This window comes from Quercus robur, chromosome 1 (genome assembly GCF_932294415.1).
Source record: "Quercus robur chromosome 1, dhQueRobu3.1, whole genome shotgun sequence".
Lineage (NCBI taxonomy): Eukaryota > Viridiplantae > Streptophyta > Magnoliopsida > Fagales > Fagaceae > Quercus > Quercus robur.
This window is the reverse complement of record NC_065534.1, coordinates 39,112,360-39,136,219: the sequence shown is the minus strand read 5'-3', so window position 1 is coordinate 39,136,219 and position 23,860 is coordinate 39,112,360. Positions and strand designations below refer to the sequence as shown.

General features: G+C 36.2%; 2 protein-coding genes across 2 annotated transcripts; both read right to left on the bottom strand.

The window, feature by feature from the left end:
- Positions 1-270: 270 nt before the first annotated feature.
- Positions 271-1,072, bottom strand: LOC126689453 (LOB domain-containing protein 12). Its single transcript, XM_050384650.1, has 2 exons — positions 822-1,072; positions 271-657 (listed from the first exon to the last, which is right to left on the bottom strand). Exons 1-2 carry the CDS (start codon positions 975-977, stop codon positions 316-318), a joined length of 498 nt encoding a protein of 165 aa, XP_050240607.1. The 5' UTR covers positions 978-1,072; the 3' UTR covers positions 271-315.
- A 7,229-nt stretch (positions 1,073-8,301) lies between these two features.
- Positions 8,302-12,935, bottom strand: LOC126689446 (protein DOUBLE-STRAND BREAK FORMATION). Its single transcript, XM_050384642.1, has 5 exons — positions 12,771-12,935; positions 12,458-12,665; positions 11,835-11,978; positions 10,200-10,341; positions 8,302-8,670 (listed from the first exon to the last, which is right to left on the bottom strand). The coding sequence occupies exons 1-5, from the start codon at positions 12,833-12,835 to the stop codon at positions 8,495-8,497; spliced, it is 735 nt and encodes a 244-aa protein (XP_050240599.1). The 5' UTR covers positions 12,836-12,935; the 3' UTR covers positions 8,302-8,494.
- Between the last annotated feature and the right edge of the window lie 10,925 nt (positions 12,936-23,860).

Sequence of the window (23,860 nt, the reverse complement as noted above, 5' to 3'; positions counted from 1 at the left end):
AAAGAGAAGTTGTTTTAACCCTACTTTACTTCATATCTCACATGCAGGGTTGACCCATAAATCCTGCGGCAGGTTCCCTTATTTTCTTATATACGCACCGAATCCTTGCTCCGTTTTGCCTTTTTTTCCAAGATAGGACCACGCAACTTCTCTTTCACTCAGTGTCTAACATACAAAGTTAAACAAATCCACGTGCAAATGAACATGCACAACAACAAACGCAAATACTGACAACACAACGAGATCCAAAGATAGAGAGATCAAGCAACGTTGTAATAATATTTAGGCATTTCATTAAAGGCAATGATAGGGGATTTAAGTCCAAAGAGACTCTCTCTTAAGAGGGTCTTGGATTACATTGCTAGAAGAAGCAAAGCTGAGGTACTGGGGAATATTGTTGTCATCGAAGCTATTAGTGGATAGAAGCAATGACTTGTCGACTTGGTCTATCTGATGCGTTGGTAAGTTTGGCTCTTGCTGCATCTGGATGCAGAGTATCTCTGCTTGAGCCACTGCAAGTTGCATTTCCAATTGTGATACTTGATTCTGTAGGAAAGATATAGCCCCAACACATCCGTAAACTGGGTCTCGAACTCTTGCATTTGCTTCATAAACTAAACTACTCACAGCATCAGCCCTCTGATGAACAGGAAGCTCCTGTGAAATTTTACAAGAAAATAAAATACCTAAGCACTTCTCTTTTGTTTTTTTTTTTTTTGGGGGGGTGGAGGGGGACAAGGTACTAATTCTAAGATAAAAAGGAAGGTAAAGAACAAGATTAAAAATGAAACATGAACATTAGCAAATAGAGAGAGAGAAACCTGCAACATTTTGCTGACATTGCTAGCACCAAAAACCTTGTGAACAATGGCAAACTTGTGAGGGTCATCAGAAGGGAAGTAAGGAGCGAAGATGCAATCCTTTGCACACCGGCGTCTCAATAACTTGCAAGAAGCACAAGGTGAAGAACCCCCCATTTAGACACTCACTCCAGAACAACCGAAAAAAAGTGGAAAAAAAAATGTTTTCTTTGAAATGGGAAGAGCTAGAAGATGAAGAGAAATGTTGCACAAAAGGCGTAGTGTTTAAGAGAATGAGCTTAGCAGGTTATTTATACTAGTTTATAAAGAGGTGCAAGCTAGCTATCTCAGTGTAGAATAGATCCACATGTTTCTGTATTAAAATATACAAATTAAGTATATAATCATAATTAAACAACAAGAAATTCAATGCATTGATAGGGCAGTCTTTATCAGAAAAACAAAGAAAAGAATAAGAATTGATAAAGACTACACGATATTCCTTGGCGTAGAAAAAAACCAATACAATACACAGACAGTTCATACATAACTTTACAGATTTAGCCAAGTAATAGAAAAGATTTGTACAATACAAGAATGGCAATCAGGTAATACCATGAAGGACATAAAGGTCATTCAAGGCAGTGAATTAATAGATTATTATCAAAGAAACTGGTGATAAGAGTTGACCACCGCCTATGCGCGTGATGGGTTGGCAATTAATCCATGCAGTTCTGTAGTTTTCACGTTCTCGATTTGACTCTTCTATTTCTGTGTTCTGTATTCCATTTCCATAGGAGAGTAAATTAGTGAGATTGAATTTTTTTTTTTTTTTTAATTATTTAGATAGTACTTAGAGAGTAGTTAATTTTAATTAAAGAGAGTAATAACTAATTGGGGTTAGGGTATTTTTTTAGAAAGAAAAAGATGTGAAACCCTAACTTGGACCAAGACCCCGAGAGAGGTGAGTTCAACGTGAATGTTTGTTGGCGGACATTCACATGGAAATATACATCTCTTTCTCTCTCGATCAATTCTCAAATAGTTTGAATTGGGTTGCACCGGCTGAAACTTCGATCACCGTTTCACGCACCAACTTCTACAAGTCAAATTATATATATTCAATTTAATCGAACCAACAAATGCAATAACATCGAGAGTACCAACTTGGATGCTTCAAGGTCCTTTTATTTTATTTGTGTGTTTTCCTTGCTTGACCTTTTTTCTGTTTTGGTCATCCCTCGAGCTTCAGCGTAACAATTTTGATTGACATAATGTATTCAAAGATGAAGGCGGCTAGCAACCTAGCACATCACTTTTTCCTTTTCTTTTTTTTTCTTTTCTTTTTTTTTTTAATTTTTTTTTAAGATGGGTTCAAACCCCAAATCTTTCATTCAATAATAAAAATTTTATAAGATAAGTTAATTGAAACTCATAGCACATTTAAGCAACTAACAGCAAATAATGGATTTTTTTTTTTTAAAGAAACAAACACACAAGGAGAGGGTAGGTCCATCCATGGGTCGGGTTTGTGCCCAACCCACAACCGACTCGATCAAATCAGATGGAGAACAACCAAACCTACCATCGATTGATAAGGGATATTGAATTGAATGGATCAAATAAGCTTCTGGTAAAGTTGAAAAAGGCTGAAAATTGATTTGGCAAGATCCCACTAGATCCATCCAAGATCTAATGAGATTTTTCCAGATTTGACAGAGATCTCGTTGGATCTAGTAAGATTTTTGTCAAATTTGGCAAATATCTCACTAGATCTAGTAGATGTCAGACCTGGCTATGTCAGTTTTTGAAAACCGAAACTCAACACCGACCGCCGAAGTAGTTGTCTCAAGTGGAGACAAGTTGGATTTGTGGGTGGCTTGGACACCCCTAGGAGATGGTATGGGAGACTTTCTCAATGCTTGTTGATTAAACACTTTTTTTCTTTAGCTTAGTACAATTATGCTCTTGTGGTGGGGCAATTTATCAATGCTTACTGATGGAGCCCCTCCAAACTAGCCTTAAGAGGGGAATGTTGGATTGATATATATAAGGAATATTTTTTGATGCATTGAGTTTAATCAATAGTGCTAATCAAAAATCATTCTCCATCCCTTTTTTTCCTAAAAGGGTGAGAGTTATTTAATAAAACCTATCCAAACTTTACAAGCAAAAACAACCACCATAAAGAAATAATCAATTCTTTAATTCTAAAAATTTCTATAAGAGTGTTGTAACTCATTGACATTACATATTTTTCTTTTCAAGGAAAATCAAAGTCCAAAACCTTCTTAAATCTCCCATTGTTCTAACTCTTAAATTATTATAATTAATTAATTAAAATTTAAACAACAAAAAACCCTATAGATTCCTCCCACAGATAATAGAACAAACTGACCCTCTGTTACCAAAAAATTCAAAACAAAACCATCCCCATATTGAGTTTGAGTTTGATTTTGGCTTCTTTACGAATACTCTAAAAGCACCCAACAATCGATAATATCTGCTTTACAGGAATTTTATTAGTACGAGATGGAAGTCTAAGAATAGCAGAAACTCTTATCTTGCCAATTTAGGCCTCCTTTTCATAGCTTGAAATTGATGATGACTCTATATTTGAAATGAGATTTCATTAATTATCCCATTAATTTTGTAAAAACCTCAATATATGTGGTTTAGCTTGGATTTGATAATCCTCTACAACTTTTAGGGTAACTTTCACCTTGGAGTTCTTAAAATTCTAGACGTCATTGTAAAATGAGTAAATTTTACATCATTAATATTTAAACAAACATTGACTATTGTTATTTTGGAATTTATTTAACTTATTGATTACGTGACAAAAATTAATCTACTCATTTCACAAAGGATAGATGTAAGGACACAATTTGTTCCTAAAGCCCAAATGAAGGGTCAATGGCCCAAAGAACCTAAAACAATGAATTTGTAAGAGAATGGGCTTGAAAATGAACTTTCAATAAGTTATGTAAACGGTGATCACAATAGGTTAATTATCGCTAGAAAGCCAATTATAAACAGTTTCTATGCAAGAAAAATTCTCCTTGATCAAGTCCAAGGATGGTTTGCTCTTATATATTTCTTTTAAACTTATGTAAAATTACAGTTCTTAAGTATATGGTAATTTTTCCTTAGATTTTCTTATGATCCCCTTACAATGGGGGTTTTTCTTCTTTATATTCTCCTTCCTTCTTTCATCTCAGCCCTCCACATGTAGATCAGATTGTTGGCTTTGATACTTGTCCCATCAGTAACTTCCTGAAGTCTTTGAAAGTAGCTGTAAGGCTGAAAATTACTGTTCAGGTATCACCTCCACATTAATGTGACTAGGGGGTTAAATGTAGAGTATTCAATGTGGTGGTAGTATCTTTCTTCTCAAATATTTCCCAACTCTCTTTTGTCTTATTCCTGCCTGATGTTTATCCTTACCAGCACGATTGCTTGTTGCCTTGTTCTTGATGAAGGGTTGGACCTTTAACCTCTACTATGTTTAACCGAGGAGGTACTTCTCCTCAATCAACATTTTTAGCTCCTTATGACTAAACCTCTTCCATGGCCCATTAACCTGTATGCCTTCGTTAACTTTTACCTGTCCTCGGTTTATCTGATGTCCTCGAGCACGGCTCATGACCCAATACTCATATATGGGCCCTTCATCCCTACAATAGCTATTATTTTAAAATTACATGATGAATATAACCAAAAAAAATTCTAGAAAATCTTAATACATTCAACTTAAATGCTTAATTATAATTGCTTGTCTAGTTCCAATTTGAATAGTATACAATTTGATGATAATATGCATTTATAAATGTGTTTGTGTTTGTGGATTGAGTTCAAATTATACCTAGTATAACAATTTGTAAATAATATATCACCTAATAACTTTTTATTGTATGTGATTTTTAAAAAAAATTACAATTAAATTACATTATCTTCTTATATTGTCCATACTTGCAAAATTTTAAAATAATTAGCTAAAAAATATCATCTATAAAAAGTTAAAATTCAAAAAAAAAAGTATTTTAAAATTATATACAAAATATAAGTTTGTATATCGAATTATAAATGATATATTATATTTTGTACAAAATTTGGTATGTGTATTAAGAACGAAGATAATGTGTAATCCAATGATGAGAGGATTATGATCAAATTACATGTTTGGTGAAACTATTTGTAAATATTATTACACTATTTAATAATTTTTTATTGGATTGATATTTTAACAATTGTATAGATAGATCATATGTTTTCTATGTTTATAATACGCCTATCAAATTTTGTGTCACTCAAGTGTTTGATTCACAATTCATGTTTTGTAATGATTTTAAAGTTAAAATTGTTGTAATTTATATTTGATTTGACCAAAGAAAAAGGGAATAAAAAGTTATTGAGTGGTTTAACACTAACAAAAGTTAAAACAGGTTTAACTTAACCCAAACCTTATATGTTTGATGGTTGATTCCATGTAACATGTGTGTCACAATTTGCATCTTATTCTTGCTAGAACATAATATTTTGCATATAATGTTAAATTTAAAATAACTTAAAATTAATTTAAAGATTTTATAAATGATATAGCTATAAAATTTTTGTTTATATTGATATTTCACAATTATATAGAGTATAAGAAGACAATATAATATAAATGTGGATTTAAAAAAAAAAAAATTCACCAGTAAAGAGATATTGAATATAGTCTAATATTAAAAAATGTTGTACCGTATGAACTCTCCTATGTACGGGTTTAGATGTGTGTCAAAAATGTGCATCCTGATCTCACCATGACACAATGCAAATCATATGACCTTCTAGACCCATCTACCAATCAATTCAATTGATGCCCCCATTGCAAACACGGTATAACAGACATGACACGTGAAGATTAGACTAAGCGTGAACAGAACAGAATCCATGCACCCACGTGCATAAGAAAATGAAAATTAAGAGCAACTTAATTAAATTATTTGAGACCTTCTATTGTGGTAGCCAATAAGGTCTTTCAATATTTCTATATGATAGATAGCGAGCATCTACATTAAATCAGCTCAAAAATCAACAAGAGTAGTAGTAATGATAAACAAAATGATGTTTCAAACAGAATCTACTTTGGATCAAAACGTCACTCATTGGTATGGGCAGTAATACACGGCATTGCTAGCTGCATGAAAAATGTTGCACTGTTGGATTTTTTTTTCTTTTACTTGTTTATTATACTAAATTAATTTATCTTATATAATAATAGTAAAAATACCGACCAAGAAATTAATGTGAAACAGTTAATGAGATTCGACATGAAGCTAAGATGAAACGATTATTAAAAGGAATCTCATTTCAAGAGAGATTGAAACTAAAATTATTTGTAGTTGTGGAACCCTAAGACCTTTTCCCTCTCTAGCATTTAATGTTCTTCACATGACTCCAAGCTTCTAATCTTTTGTTCCGAGGAAAACAGCACTCTTTTTCTAGTTGTCATGGCATATTTATTTATCTTTTTTTTTAATATGAACATATCTTATAAACTAAGTTTACGTTCTCTTAGACTTTCATCTCATACTTTTTTTATAAAAAAATTATTGGGACCACTTTGCAGAATTTATTTAATTAATTGCATTGCCTCACAAAACGCGTATTTTTTTATCTAGTTTCAAGTTTCAAACACCTAAGCTCTAGGAAGAAGAAAAACCTCCACACTCTAAACGGTGAGAACCTTGTCATCTTTGTTTTACAGCAATTTTTTAAGCTATACGAATAAAGTAGAGAAAAACAGACATCTCTCACTACCTTAGAGAAATAAAACATGCGAGCTCCAATGCAAACATTAAATGCGCTTGGTGATATGGAAGATTCGATTATTGAGAATTGAGATGTGCATGGTTCTTAAATCTAAAACGGTGGAGATTAGAAGCAATGTTTGAACAATGGAAAAACTCTGTAGTTACATGGGGTTCAAGTGGCAACTGACCTAAAAATTCAATTGCTTGAGCAGAGTGTAGTTGGATTTCCAATGCCTGTAATGTATTCAAAATGAAAGTCTATATTATCAGCTCTATGAAAAGATAAAGCTAGGGTAGCATCAAACGTTAAGAGCACCATGATCTGATCATACCAATTAACATTGGACTGGACCGTTCTAACTTCTAACTTCTTGCTGCAGGGGATTCGTTTTCCTTAATTTCGATATGGTATATAATTATACGTTTCTCCCACGTGAACATGATGTTGATCTGCCTATTTTTAGTAAACTAATACCTTTTTTAAAAGAATATTTGACAAAGTATCATTTTTTGATAAGTAATATTTGACCAAGTATCATATTTGAATGTTATTTTAAAAATTAGTCTTTTTTGAATTTCTTCACTTGGAGAGATAAGATTCGGAGACAAATTTCCTATTTTTCACGTTTTAAGGGAAATTCTTCGCTTTAATGTTAAAACCTTAGTTAAGATTCAGAAAAAGGCCCCTAGTTTTTCTTTTTAATGCAGCCTTACTTTTACTTCTTTTTATCTTTTTTTTTAAATAATTTGTTAGTCAAAAAAAGAGGATTTGAATTCTAAACGTCTCCTTTATAAAAAAATATAAGTACCAACTTATTAAATTATAAAACTCTTGCAAAACAGCCGTAATTAACAAAAAAATTAATAATATTATTAACTAAAAATGGCAGGGTGCAGCCCCACATCAAAATTACAGTGCAAATAAAGGACAGATAAGACAGAAAAACATGAGCAGCCATTTTTAAACTGGCCCATGATTAAGCAGGCTTGGGCAAGCCCTATAGGTAAATGGGGCAGTGTCTAGCCAATATTCTAACTATTCAAACCCTGACCAGATTTTTATTTTTATTTTTAAATTTATAATTAAAAAATAAAAACCTATGCAACCAATTTTATTTTATGTCACTGTGATATATCAATTCTCTCTCACAAGGATATAAAGTCAATTACTAATAACTTTTGAACAAAAAAAATTTACTAGATGAATTAACCTGTAATTAAACTGCCATATATCTTGTGCAGATGATAGGTTGATATTCCTAACCCTCTGTATTTGAGATGAAAACAAGTTCCAGACTAAAAGGTTATCGCCTTAATTATCAGTAATTCAACCCCAACTTTTGAATAATAACAGTACAAATATTCTTATTATTAACATAGAGAATATATTCCTAAAAATGACTATCCACTTTGTCCTAGACATATAAAACACGTTAAGGGCGTGGTCAAGGCTGAGCGACAGACAGTACCACAATTGTCTATGGTTGGCCCACGAGGCCTATCTCAAGTCTATGAAACAAACTTGCGTCGGCTAAAAATCAAGATCACTGAATGATCATGATTCCACATTTTGACTAAACATGGTTTTTGCTGCTATTAAAGCATGTGACTAAAGTTGTAAAAGAGTTCATTTCTGACATGAAAACTGTTTACTGTCAAAAAAGGGTGTCCCAGCCCTGGACGAATTATTGGGTCCTTCGAAGTTTGAGCAGAAACCTCCAAAATTTGAGTAAAAGTTAGTAACATGAACAAGCCGTATCCAAAAAAGCGCATCATTACAATCCATAAGGTGCCACCTAAATTACCATGAAGTGTATGTAAATCCAGTAAGGCACTAACTTCCAAAATACCAAAAAAGGAAGGGACCAGAATGCAATGACCTCAAAGTTGAATGGTTTATGATTTACTGGTAGTACGTTGCAGGTCATGCAATTTTCGTTCATTTCTCTTCTTGATTCCAATTCTGAACATAGTGCTTGCTACACATTTTGTCTCTTGACACAATGAAGGAAGTATTATTTTTCCATTCTCAGTCCTCTTCTTTGTCAAGTACTCTGCAGCTTGCGCCTGAACTGAAATGAAGACGGAATTTACATTGATCAAATGACTGAAAGGGGCCCTTAAATGCGATGTCTTAGGAACTTGAAATTTATTTAATTCCCAACCAAAAAAAGAATTGATTTTAATTGCCATTAGATCAGAACCAAGATAGATTAGTACAGAAAAGTAACTCTCATTAGACCCAGAGCACTTCATTCTGGGTCCTGACACTAGCTCACTTTCTAAAGATATCAGTCTGAATAAATAACACGACTAGGTAAATAATATCATAACTTCATAAGCCATGCATTATGAAATGGTTGATCATGTGCCAATACTTCTCTAACCATCAATGACAGACAGAAATAAATGAAACCCCATAGAAATATCCTAATGAAAAAAGTTAGTATCTTCTTTTCAATAAAGAAAACTAGAAAAGTAACAAACGACAATAAGAACAACATTAACAAGTGCACTATCCAAGCACTTGCATTCTGGGAGATCAAAACTATACGACAAACAATTGAAAAGATGTATTACCAAAAATAATTTACAAGGGCCTCAGATAACAGTATGCCAAAGCAGTTAATTGTGATACACATGATGCACAATTAAACCAGTATTCCGTTTCATACTTATGTTGTTGAAAATTGTGATAATTCAATAGTGCCACCACCTAAAGGCAACATGAGATGTCATTTTGAAGATCCCTGCCTTATTCAGAACATGTATTCCATATGTCAAGCTCAAAACATGCTAATTCCGTATATAAGTATATAACTATTTCTCCTTCCATATACACATCACTTACTGGCACAACCATAACTTAAGCCTTTGTCTTTCCCCTACATGAATTTTTTTACGATACTTAAATGTTCTTCGTTATTGTCATCATCATCATCAACTGAATTACAGGCACATAACAAATACAACATAAAACTGAGAGAATAAAGGAGGTTTGATTCCAAGGGAAGGAATGAGAGTGAGAAAAACCATATTCTTGTGGAAGGGGAGTTTTTACAGATTATGAAACGAAAATGTAATATCATTATATGGTTCCAAGCATTTGATAGATAGTTACAAAATTGCACCATCAGTCGTAAGCAGAACTCTGAGGTTTTCCTATGGTATTGAGGGTCATCAGCCAACTACAACCTTATCAATGCAATGGATCACAAATTCAACATGATGGTACAAGGGGTTTGATTTATTTTTATCTGCTTCTGTGAATGAATCCCATCTATTGGCTGTTGGCATCAAAGCTAACATTAATATTTGGTTTGTAGCAAAATCAGGTTATCTTGCAGATGGCATACCATCTAGGAATCTAAATTAACCCTAAAGTAACTGAGTTGCTGGCTTCGAACTGACCATGTTGGGAAGGTGGATACAAAAACATTTATCAAACAGCTTGGCAGCAGCTACATCTAACCAGCCCAAAAGGACTCTGAGAGCCGGTCAGTCCTATCATATGTTCAAATCAATTGGACAAAAATTTCAAAGTTTTCTTTTCCCTTCGAAGAAAGCTTGCAAAGAATTTGCACAAATAAAGAAGACCTACCAGAGCGTGAAGCGGCTGATGTCATAGCAAAATCTTTTAGTCTCTTTATTTTTTCATAAACTTGCACACTTTCAAAGAATTCATCTATTTTGGGGTTTGCAATATCAGTCTTCTTAAGACATAATAATGCATTTTCACATGACTGCAAAAGAAAAGGTCAACAGTTAAGACTGAGATTAGTGTAAGAAACCACTAAGTTGCCCATGATTTCAAACTAGATCACCTAATACATACACAAAATAAAAGTCCCAAGATTTGAGTTTTTAACCCATCTTGATATTGCATAAAGTAAGGTAGAAAATACAGCAAGTATAACCAATCAGATAATAGAGTTATATTTACATTTACATATTACATTGCTGATATGAGATTATTTTCTAAACATGGACTTTAGGGCCAGATGAAAGGACAGAGTCACATCTGGAATGGAAAGGTAACAGAATCCCTTTGAAATAGAGCTCTAAGCACATGGAAACGAAAAGAAATAACAAGATATTATCACCAAAACAGAACAAAAAAAAAATGTTAATTCGTCTTAACAAAGACCACATGAGACCACTACAAAAGTTATCAAGTTCCCTTCAAGATTAGGATGGATAGAATTTTTACCAACGTTACACGTGTATACCAAATCAAATTGCTAAAAAATTCAAAAATTCTGAAAACTCATAGGCTCAAGGGCAATCTCAATAAGTTGGCCCATTATAGATATTTGTAGTCATCAAAATTCACAATATTTAAAATTTAGCTAACAGCATTCAGGGAATCCTAAGACTGGACAGATATAACGTTCACTGATTTCCCATTCTAGACTATGGATATGCACCTCCAAATGCTATGTAACATACTACAATTTAAGAACCACTGATACTCCCAAAACCTCCGGTGTGTCCGTCAAAGACACTTTAGATTGTACATGCTGTATTTTTTTTCTTTTAAGAATTCCTTTGGTTTTAGATATGTTTTTACAGATTTGAATATTTGTTATTTATTCCAAAAAGTCTAAATAAACATAAAAGGCCATGTGGCATTTCAGGTGACATCTAGTCAAGGCAAATATATTATCGTTTGCTACATGAAACTTTTCCATGCACTGCTTAATAGTAATGACTATTTTGAGTCTTTTGACATAAGATAAAAAGATTAAGTGTGCATTTGAATACTACTTATTCTACTGAAAGTTGAAAACTAAAAATAATAAAAAATCATTTTTCGATTATTGTTCACTTTTAAAATTACTGTTCACATACTTATTTGCGGTGCAATAGACATTGGTTAAAAAATAAAAAACAGTTGAAACGCTAAACGCGCAAAACAAGCAGACCCTAAGAACTTAAATAATACCTTAGGGACCATCTTAAAATAAAGGACAAAGGTAAATAGTAATTATACCATAAATAAATATACCTCAAGATATATATATATATAATATATATAATATTAATTAACTAGTTGTCATATTCCCATCATGTCACTTGTGTTTGTGTCCATGCTTCTTAGACTACAATTGATGTTTTTGATACAAAAAAGGCTCATCGTGGCATCGCAGTTTCCCAAAATAAGATTACCACTCTAGCGACTCGTAAATTCAAGTAGCACCAGAATAGAATCAAAGTAAAACAATATAGAGATTACCTTTCCAGCAATAGAGTAGAAACCATTATCCAACGAGTGTTCGGCAAAATTTAGCCATTCCAAATAAGAAACTTCTAGCCATTGGCAACTTGTAGACTTGAGTTCCCGCATATGCAAGGCCTCGTATCTCAAAGCCAAGCAACTCTGAAAGCATTCAGTTGAAATTAAAATAAATAAACAATCATGGATCATCGATACAGATCTAGCATTACAAATTACAAAGGCCTAGTAACACAGTTTAGCCGAGTAATTTCATAACAACATATATTTTAGAAAAATTAGATTTTAAAACAATAATAATAATAATAAAACTAAATCAGAATGTTTTAAAGTAACATAATTAAGCGCTTTCAAAAGTTAATTAATCAAACACAACCTGAATTAATCATCACAAATTCAAATTCCAGGCGTATTCAAACGATTTCAGATTGAAATCGAAACAATGCTTTCAACATCTCCTAATTCAGTTTCAGGCCAGCCATCTCGATCGGTAAAACCAAAATTAGCTAAAATGTAATCAGTTATTATATTGACTATTCCAGTATGCATTCTCACGCAAATTATTAATGATTCAAATTGAGAACATATTTTAATTAATGTGTGAGGGGAAAAAGAGTAAGTGCCTCAACGTCGGCTATTAGAGCGAAAGCGCGGACGAAGAATTCAAGGGTGATAAGCTTTTGGTGGACAGATTTGTAGGCGATTTCGCGAATGGCGGAGAGAGATTCGGATCTGAGGAAGACTCTCAAGGTGGATTGGACTTCCTTGAGCGATTTCACAGATTTGGAAACCAAAAGAGATTCGAGGATACGAAGAGCTGCGTCGTCGAGTCTGCGAAAAGAGGAATTGAGAGAGCAAAGAATAAGAATTAGATTGAAATTTTGCGAATGAATTAGGTAGGGTTAAACTTAAAGGGAACAAGGAAGAGTGATTCACCTTCTGCTTTTGATTAGGGAGCGGAAGAGGCAGATTTGCTGAGCCAATGGGTCTGAGTCTGACATTTTGGAGGGAATTTATTATTGGCGGGTTGAGGATTGGGCTTTAAAAAACTTACTGGCCTTATTATATATGCTTCGCTGGCAAGACGATTTCTAAGTGATAAGCAATGGAAGTTTATTATTAATGTTAAGTCGGCTTAAGAAGATACGGACGAAATTGATCGCCTCAGTAACTGTTAATTTGGGTGAGAAAGGATTTGAACACTCGATACTGAAGGTGACATTTTTTTTTTTTTTTCAGTGAGGCCATACATTGTTACTACCTACCTTTTTGTTTCTATAACTGCCAGGCAGCTTAACCACAAGAATACTTATTTAGGCAATGGCCTAAGCCCCAAATTGAAAAAAGCCACCTAATAATAAAATAAAAAAAAATTAAGGTCTCTCATTTAGGAGAAAAAATTCTTTTATTGGCCGATAAAATGTCTTGTTTATTTGTCTTGCAATATAAAAATATTAATTAAGACCCAAAAATTTAATCGTAAAAAAGTGTTTAACGAGTATCACCATTGTGACAGGAAGGGGCTGTTCACCTAGCGTGAAGGAATGGTGGTAACCCGGGGGTGGGGGAGTAGAGGATGAGGCCCCATACGAACATGGAGGAAGGGCGAAGGCGAACAGGTGGCCGACAACCTCAAGAAGGCCTTAATGCTGCCCGAGGACGTGCACTTCTAGGAGGAAATTGCAAATGAAGACATTATCCTCAACCTTAAGTGGCACTCTATAGCAGTGAGGGTTTTCCTCGACCAATTTTCAATAACTTAATATATATTTAAGCCTTATAGCCCTAGCACTATTTTTTTTTTTTTTTTTTTTTGAATCACAGGCCACGTAGGGGGTGCATTTGCTCGAAGATCGATTGAAGAAAGCCAACGAAGAGGCCAACGGTGAGAAGGCCCTATGGCAAGTCGCAAAATCCACCCTCCAAGAGAAGAACTGAGAGGTTGCACAAGTTGAGAAGAAGCTGGCTCCCGCCGAGAGGGCACAAGCCTCGGCCGATTAGAAGGTGGGGGGTTCTACAGGGGAAGATCGAGGAGTTTGACACCAAGCTGGCCCAAGCTTTAAGCGTGATCATGGCTCGACATGAAGAGCTTGCGGCCACGAAGAGGGGTCTAGAGCAGGCTAAGCATGACAACTACGACCTCGGCTTTGATGACATCTAGTGCTCTGAGGCCAAGGTCGTAAGGGAGGCAAGGCTAGTGGGATATTTAGGGGGGTGGGTGGCTGCCCTTGACACTATAAATCTCCCTCTGGCCTCCCCTTTCAGGGACCTATCCTAGGTTCCCCTGCCCGAGGACCCACCAGTTGAAGAAGTCCCTCAGGGAGGGCAGGCTAGGGTAGAAGAAGATAACCCTAATTTTTGTAAACTCCTAGAAGAGATTGAAGTTCACACCACTAACACCGATGTCATCGACATGGACAATCTGAGCCCTCTAAGGACCGTTCAACCCCTCGTGGCTCCCGTCCAGTCAGAAGTTACTGAGGCTACCCCCGATCCTACTTCCCCTGTCACCAAGCAAAGCCCCAATCTTGCTCCCCCTATAACTGAGCAGAGCCCCAATGCTTAACTAGGACTTCTTGCAAATTGTATTTTTTTTTGTTTTTTTTGTTATTACTGTTTATTTTGTACTCCTTAAAATTTTCAATAGAACAATTGCCCTTTTGATTTATTGATGTATCTTTCAAATTTGCACAGTTGAATTTCTGTTCGGTGCCTAGAATCATTTACTTACTTTTTACCCTGATGACATGACACTTAATTGCTGATAACAGAAAAAGAGGAGTGTTAGCACAACACTCGACCCACGACTATTTGCATGACACTCAACCCTTGAATGTTTACACCTTCCCTTACCCCCTTTTTTTACTTAGGTTTTTATCCAATTAGTGATTAAAGTCAGGCCAAGGTCAGGCTTTTGTCTTGAGTTAGGTTTCCACCTAGCCGATGACCGAGATCAGACCGAGGCTAGGTTTCTATCCTTGACAATTTTTTAGGTTTCCATCTAGTCGGTGACCGGAGTCAGGTCAAGGCTAGACTTCTGTCCTCGACAATTTTTTAGGTTTTCATCTAATCAGTGTCTGAGGTCAGCCCAAGGCTAGGCTTCTGTCCTTGACAATTTTTTAGGTTTCCACCTAATCGGTGTCCGAGTTTAGGTAGAAACTAGGCTTCTTTCCTTGACAAATTTTTTAGGTTTCCTCCTAGTTAGTGATTAGGGTCAAGTCGAGGCTAGGCTTCTGTCCTTAGTTAGGTTTCCACCTAGTTGGTGATCAAGGTTAGGCCAAGGTTAGGTTTCTATCCTTAATAATTTTTTAGGTTTCCACATAGTCGGTGACCAGAGTCAGGCTGAGACTAGGTTTTTATCGTTGACAACATTATTAGATTTCCACCTAGTCGATGACCGAGGTCAGGTCGAGGCTAGGCTTTTATCCTTGATAATTATTAGGTTTAGAATTTATTCAATATCCTCAGACTTGCCTACAATATGCTTCATTATGATTAAATACAAATAACTAGACAACTACAACAACTTTACATAAACGAATATGCATAATACAACTATACTAATGCTAGTAGAAATACTTCTTGAGGTTGCTTACGTTCCACAGTCAAGGAAGGGGTCTCTCTTCCAAATCTTCCAAGTAATAAGCCTCAGTGCCCGCCATCGTAGTAACGTAGTACAAGCCTTCCTAATTTAGGTCTAGCTTTCCCAAACTAAGGTCCTTTATGCTCCCCAGCACTCTTTGTAAGACAAGGTCTCTAGCAATGAACTTTCTTGGCCTCATGTTTCTATTATACCCTCTAGATAACTTCTACTAGTAGTTGGCCAATCAGATAGATGTTATCTCTCTGTTTTCCTCCATGAAGTCCAATTGCTCAATCATAAATTGGTCATTCTTATCAGGGGAAAAACTCATAGTCCTCATGCTTGGCAAGCTGATCTCCATTGGTATCACTGCCATAGTCTCATAAGTCATGGAATAAGGGGTCTCGCCAGTGGATCTCCTAGGAGTAGTTCGGTAGGCCCATAGCACGTTGGGCAATTCCTCAACCCATTTTCTCTTGGCATTTTCTAACCTCTTCTTCAGCCCGTTAATAATAGTCTTATTGGTGGCCTCGGCTTGCCCATTGCTCTGAGGGTACGCCAACGTAGAATATCTATTCTTGATCCCAAGGTCATAATAATATTTTCTGAAGGCCTTGCTATAAAATTGCAACCCGTTATCCGAGATCAATGTCTCTGGTACCCTAAATCGAGTCACAATGTTCTTCCAAAAAAGGTTCTTTACATCAATGTCTCAGATGTTCACCAAAGCCTCAGACTCTACCCATTTGGTGAAATAATCGGTCGCCACTATCAAAAACCTCTTGTTTCCCATGGCCCTAGGGAAAGGGCCCACAATATCTAGCCTCCACTATGTGAAAGGCCATGAGCTAGAGATCAGGTTAAGAATTCCTTTCGGATGATGGATGTTTAATGCATGCCTCTGACACTGATCACACTTTTTGACATACTCTGCGATATTCCTCTACATATTTGGCCATCAATACCCTTGAGTTATTGCTCGATGAGCTAGGGACTGACCACCTATATGGCTCCCACATATTTCTTCGTGCAATTCGCAAGAAATCCATCCATGGCTTTTAGGTGTATGCATGACAAATAAGGCCCACCATTTGATCTCCAGTACGACTTCTTCTCAGCCAACAACCAAAATTTGGCAGATTTCCTTCGTATCTTCTCAGCTTCCTTCTGTTCGTCAAAGGGGTTCTGTTTGAGATGAATGAAATGATGGGGTCAATCTAGCTCAGGGAAACAACCACGACCGCAACTTGAAAATGCTCTTGATGATTGATGCTTGAGGATTCCAATGACTCCATAGAAATGGTTCAAGGTATAGAACTCCCCATGGATGAAGCTAGGGAGGGTAGGGAATTCACGTGGCTGTTTCACCCCCTAGAAATCTAGGTCACCTTCACCGATCTAAACTGTGCTTGCAATGAACGGACTAGTTTCAGATAATATGTCATTCTCGGGTCCCTTGCCTTAAAATCTCCTTTGACCTAACTTACCACCAAACACAAGCCAGAATAGATTTCCACATCTGTAGCTTTTGCCTTCACTAATGCTCGGAGTTCGACTACCAATGCTTCATACTTGATTTCATTATTCGAGGCCTAGAAGCCTAGTCTAAGTGAATGTTCCACCCTTATACCTTCTAGTGACTCCAACACTACTCCTATTCCATAGCCTCGAGCATTAGATGCCCCGTATGTGGACACAATGGGGGAGTCACCACCTAGTTTTTGCAATGGTCTAAGAACCATATATATAGCGTCCTCTCGAGAAGGACCTTTTTGATCTTACTACTAGAGATATGGGCTCGAAGTTTAGGTACGGTTTTGGGAAGGTGTTAAGCACCCAAAACTGCCCAATCCTAAGGTTGGCTTTCTCTCATTGTGTCTTATGTTTTAACCTTTTAAAGGCACATTCAATATTGCATCTATACTCACACACGCACTAACATGCATCTAAACATACAACATGGCATCAATCATCCCATAACCTAATTATTCATATATCATGAAATATCACAACCCAAGCGTAAGCATACATCTATCATGGCATATCACAACTCAAACCTAGCATACATGGTATCTCATATCAATCAAGCATTCATCTAGCATTATCACATTCAAGACAGAAACATATAATCATTAACCTAAACCAGAAACATAGGCATTTAAGCAAATCATGTTACACAAAGTATAGAAAGATCCAAGTAAACACATGATTGCATCTATACATTAAGGAAAACTCATCCAAATAAACATGTTCATCTATATTATCAAAGCAAAATCATATTCAAAGATGCATGTTTATGTGAATGCATGACTTACCTCACTTACCTTACTACACCTCAACACCCATGGCATAAATGCATGAACACGTGAATGCGTATTCATGGCATCAAAATAAGGAAACAAAATATAAACCCTAATTCTAAAGTATGAAAAAAAAAAAAAAAAAAACAAAAACAAAAACAAACAAACAAACAATGAAACAGAGACTCGTATATATAAAGGAAGACTAAACCAGAAGCATATTTATGCAAGGAAATAAGAAACAAAAAAAGATAAACTAGGGTTAGGGTTTCTAGGTAGGATCATGCACACATATGAACAAGCCTGCATGCGCATAATCTAGCCTACGTGCGTAGGCAGGATTATGCGCACTTGGAATCCACCCCAGAAATCCTAGCAACACAAAAAATAGAGCAGGGCTTCAAAACAATAAATATAACATCCTAACATGCTTTAACATGTAAAAAAACTACAAAAACCTAAACTACATAGACATATTAAAACACATAATGAAAAAAACTGAAGCAAACAAAATGATTAAAGCATAAAAAGAAAAAGAAAGTTTAGACTAATACCTTAAAAATAAAGGTTTTTCAAGCTTGATTTTTGATCATTCCCCTCAGTCAAATCTATTCACAATCAATAGGAAACATGATTAGTAATCTTAAACTCAAAAATCAAGGCCAGAAAATGCCTTAATCAAAAGAAATTTGACTTGAGAATGTTTTGTGAAAAACTTCCTCTTTGATTCACTATTTCTAGTGAATCTTAGTGTTTTCCCTTAGGATTTCTGTCTGTTTTGAAAAAGTGCCATGTATGACTATTTATATTGTGAAAGTGGGGGTTTGGAATAGCTCCCAGACGATGTAAGATTTGTTCTAATCCTCAGTCTTTAATGCAGAAAACTTGTCTTTTATAGTTTTTGAAACCTTACATGTGCACGCAAGATCAGGCTTGTGTGTGCATGCATGATGGCTAAGTGCGAAGGTTGATTCCTGCATGCACAGGCCGAGGATTTCCTTAGCTTTACTTTTCCAAAAATAGATTTATTTCCTCATTAAAAGTTGTATTTTTCATTTTAACATTTCTCAAGTCAATTTAACATCTAATTGGGCCCTAAACCAACCTTGGGTCTTAGAATTTCAGCATCATTGGGGAACGGGAGCCTGAGTCGTAAAGGGTACAAAATACGGTGTCTACAAGTGGCTTAGGTTTGATATAAAAGCATGAAAAATGTTGTTTTAGGAGGATTTTGACCTCGTTTGACTTTTGGTCAACTCATTTTGGTCTATTTGACCGAAAACAAGGCACTTTGAGTGCTCCGATGCCCAAACGGGTTGTGTCACGTCAATCTAGATGTTTCCGTGGTCTTATGGAGAAAAGATAGTATTTTTTGGGAATTTTCGGTGTCTACCATGCAAATCAAGGGTAGAAAAAATACGGTATCTACATCCATCATTCCAAGAATAAAGAGCCATAAGTTGGGTGAAATAACTTATGTGCTCCACTGGATCTATCTTGCCATTGTAACAGGTGAATGGTGGGTGAGTGAAGTGTCTCGACATCTCGATGCATTCATTTCCTCTAAAAAAGGCGACCGGGCTATCCTTCTTAAAGCTTGGCTCATGGCGTTCATGGCAGCGTATAGGCGCCCACCCTTTTCTCTCCTCAGTGATACCGAGTCTCCATCTTTGGACTCATTTAACCTATCCCTTAACAACCAAGAGTGACTTTGGTGCGATAGTCTCTCCGAATGACTGCTTACCGAGCTACGGTTGTGGGACGACCATTCAGGGGACCTTCTTTGGCACCTACCCCTTGCCTTTAATTCCAACTCACTAATCTGCCTTAGAAGACTTTCCAGCTCATAGTCTCGATCACTATGGTACGAACCCTCTGGTATGTACAAAATAGTTCTTTCTCCTCTAGATGACGCTACTTATGGGTCATCTTGAATCTTATGCCTGTCTCGGCCACGACACTCTCTCCTGCGCTCTTGTTCCATCGCCCTAAGGGCCCGAGATGAGCCCCTAGATTGATTGCCGCCGAACCCCATTGACCCTTCACCTGTATGTTGCCCCTTCATCTAGTAGTTACCTCCACCACCTCTAGATCTTCAGTGTAGTAGGAATTTCCCACAGACGACACCAATTGTGGTGATCCATTCCCAATAAGCTTTGGCTTTTAGGCCTAGACCCCCAATTTACTTGTACTCTGGATTTCCTTATCTGACACTAAGAGGTCCAAGAAGTGGTTATTGATGTCCCTAATGGAGTTCTAGTGTTGCTTTGGCACCAAACTACCTTGATCTTGGCTTAGCTAAAAAGGCTACTAAGCAGCCAAGCCCTCTCCTTGAAATCCGAATAGGGTTTCCTTCTTCCCGGCTGAGAGATTGGTGGATCGGCTGCAACAAGGGTGGCAGGAGGATCATGCTTCAGGTGGAGCTTTAGCTTGGCCCCTTGGGCTGTCAACAACCCTCGACCTTTTTCGTCCATAGGTGGGGGCCACCACCGTGGGTCGAGGAGGAGGTGTTTGTCCCGCAGGAACTTAGGCCCCTGTGAAATAGTCTGAAAGCTGAATGTCCCTCCTCTAGACCATCACCTTGGCAGTTTGAACTTACTTGGGCTCATTTATAGGAATATGTCGGGCTTCTGCTCGAAAAACTATATCCCCCGAACCATCATTGAATAGCTTCGGGGAATCCATCCTTCTTCTACAAGGACCTCTTTACCAAGCCTTATTCTCCAAAATGTCTGGCAGGAATCCCTTCAACCAAACGTTGTTATAGAATAGCAGGGGGTGTTTCGCTCGAAACGTGTCTCCCAAATCTTGGAACCCATGTAGGAGGGGGTGCACCCAAGAATGCGACAATCCAAGGAACAATAAGTAGAAAAACACAATATAAAATATGGCAAGTTTAAAGAAAAATGGGAATACAAAAACAAAACCTAAGGTTATCAACCTGCCCTCCGAGGAGAAGTTGGGCAAGTGAGCTCATCAGCAAGCTAGTTCCCACTCACCTTTATGAATTCCCCTTGGGAATTCTTGTTAGAGTCCGGGAGGCAAGAAATTAGCCTTATTCGAGGGTCCCGAATTTTGAGGTAGTAATCGTTCTTAAGGCTAACACAATAACTATAGAGGAAATTTATGTCATAGTGGGTGAATCTTAGGTTGTAGAGCCTATTTAACCGGCTATTGCAGCCGATCACCCTATAAAAGTTAAGTAGACACTAGTCAAGGCTGAGCCCATAAAACCTAAGGTTCCTAGTAACAAAGGGTCTAAAGGGAACCTAACCCCACCTTCTAGGACGGCCATAAGGGGAATGAAGATTGCCCTTGGCACTCTCTGATCCTCTATATTCCCCTCTATACAGTATTCAATGAATACGTCTCAAGGAATATTGTACTTGGCCTTAAATGCCTCTACGGTGGCATCAATATTAACTAAATGGACGAACCCCATTAATGGAAAAGAAAGGGAATGGAGGAAAAAAGGGTTAGAAGACCCACAAAGAAAAGGGACGTTCTTAGGAGGAGGAGTATTCTCAGGAAGAAGGCTTAGAACTTAAAAGGCTCTAGTATGAGATTGAGAGTAAAGAATGGAAATAGAGAAAGTATATCAGAGAACCCCAGACACTATTTATAGGGGAGGAGTAATTAATGCTTCGGGCAGGAAAATTGCCAACTACTTCTGCATTTTGATCCATGTGCACCTCGATAATTGAATGGTCATGCAATCCAGAACGTTGATCTTGACAGCTGGCTGAATGCATGCGTGAAGGGCAGATTGTCAAATCCAGTGCATCTATTACCTGATGTTAGGCATCCCCGAAAGGCAATGGTTACATCAAGTACGACCCCCCATGTGGACACAACAGAGAGAATCCCCACCTAGTTTTTGCAATGGCCTAGGAACCATATATATAGTGTCCTCTTGAGAAATGACATTTTTTATCTTACTAACAGAGATATGGGTTCGGAGTTTAGGTACAGTTTTAAGAAGGTGTTAAGCACCCAAAATCGCCCAACCCTACGATTGGGTTCCTCTCATTATGTCTTATGTCTTAACCCTATTAAAGACATACTCAATATTGCATTCTAACTCACACACACACTAGCATATATCTAAGCATACAACATGACATCAATCATTTCAAATAACCTAGTCATTCATCTATCATGGCATATCATAACATAAACCTTAACATGTTATTATCATACATATTATCCACCTTGCATTCATCTAGTATCATGTCATCATATCATATTGTAGGTAGAAACATAGGCAATAAACTAATCATGGTATCATCAAGAGATCATTAGAAGATATTAAGAACACAACATGCTTATTCAAACCACCACATCATGTTCATTAATCTTAAACAAGATTAAAAACAAAATGTGTATACCTATGAATGCATGACTTTCCTTACTTATCATGCTACATCTCAGCACCTATGGCATTAATGCATTTGTTATGATATGTGCCCTTTAAATCCTATTGTATGATACTATGTATGACATTATATATAACATTATATTGTGATTAATAAAGTTGTTTTATTATTATATAAAATAATGGTAACATGAATATTTGAACATTATCATATTGTCCATGAGATGCATAGTATGTGATTTATGTGATCTAGTCACAGAAGATATAAATCATAAGTTCTTTGTAAACTCAGAATTTTAGTTCATAGTCGGTGATGAAATTGGGCATTTCATCTGTGAAAACTATAACATATCAACTAAGATAATTTGTCTTGATCATGGAAGTGAAGACTTCTAGTTGATATGTTTTAAGTATTAAGACATATTGAACTGAACCGCTGTGAGATTTATTATTCTACTAACGACTGTCAAATGAATAATAAATCTCACGACTTCTATTTACATCAACTCTTAATTCTAAGAGAATAATGAACCTGATTATGATGTGTAGGTTGCTTTTATACATCAGGAGTGAGATCTAAAGTCACGATCAAAACCTTAGTACATTGGGCAGCCACATTTAGTGTCGAATGAACATATATTCTCAAGATGGAATTCATAATCTCTTAACGGAGATATAAAATATTCTCTTGAGATAAGTTTAATGGATTTGGTTATTCAGAATATTAGACCTAACTACTTTAGTAAGAAGTTACTAAAGTATATATTTATGAAATTGGATTTCATAAATATATGATGAATAGCTTAAAGGATTAAATTAGGTACTCAATGATTAAAATGTAGTAATTTCTAAAGTAGCAGTCAACATTCATGACTTTGTATTACTATAAATATTTTATGAGTTGTATGTATAATGAAATCTTAGGATATAATTTATTAATAAGGCCTAGAGTGCAATTATATTTATATAATGGTATTAAATATAATTAATGGTAATTTTGGGTTTTTCAAAAGTTGACAGAAAAAGCCCAAAACCCATTAGAGCTGGTGTCTTATTTGTCCATTTTTGTCCCACTCTAAGTTACATACTAAAACCCAATTGGAATGGTCCAAAAGGCTGGTCCAATTAGATAATTAGTTATATTTAAGGAAAGAAACATACAGAATTTTATAAGAGAATGAAATGGTGTGTATGTGAGTGTAAGCCATTCTTTATTCTCCCTTGAACACATACATATAAACTGATTGAGAGACCACACTTCTTGGGCATAAGTGGAATTGGAGTGAAGATTAAAAGTGTTCCTAAGTACTTCTAATCTTTGGTTTTGAATTTCACCGCACCAAGATATGCTCTCTTGTTCTTAAATTCTGAAATTTACATAGTACATATTATCAATTGCGAATGAAGTAGATTCGTTAATTTTCCACTGCGTAGTTTTGTATGCGATACAAACTATGTATTTCTAACAGCATGAACATGTGAATGCATGTTCATGGCATCAAAAAAAAAAAAAAAAAAAAAAAACGAAAGATAACCCCTAATTTTAACATGTGAAAACTGATGGGATAGCAAAAATTGTAATCTCTAGTTCGTCCATAGGGGTGGTCTGTGAACCAAAGGCCAAACATTCAAGAAGGTCGTCTATGGACAAAGGAGTCGTCCATAGGCAAAGCGCACGGACAACCACATGACACTTAGGGAATTCTCAAGAATGGATTTACTCACATGTCTTGAGGATTCGAACCACAGAATTCTAGAGTGGGAACCA

What these genes read in the sequence shown, in the direction of transcription:
- LOC126689453 (XM_050384650.1), bottom strand. Translation starts at nt 977, where the DNA reads ATGGGGGGTTCTTCACCTTGTGCTTCTTGCAAGTTATTGAGACGCCGG. An exon ending in ATGTCAGCAAAATGTTGCAG is followed by an intron (nt 658 to 821) that starts GTTTCTCTCTCT and finishes AAAATTTCACAG; the next exon opens with GAGCTTCCTGTTCATCAGAG.
- LOC126689446 (XM_050384642.1), bottom strand. Translation starts at nt 12,835, where the DNA reads ATGTCAGACTCAGACCCATTGGCTCAGCAAATCTGCCTCTTCCGCTCC. An exon ending in TCTACTCTATTGCTGGAAAG is followed by an intron (nt 10,342 to 11,834) that starts GTAATCTCTATA and finishes TTTCTTTTGCAG; the next exon opens with TCATGTGAAAATGCATTATT. An exon ending in ATCAGCCGCTTCACGCTCTG is followed by an intron (nt 8,671 to 10,199) that starts GTAGGTCTTCTT and finishes TCTTCATTTCAG; the next exon opens with TTCAGGCGCAAGCTGCAGAG.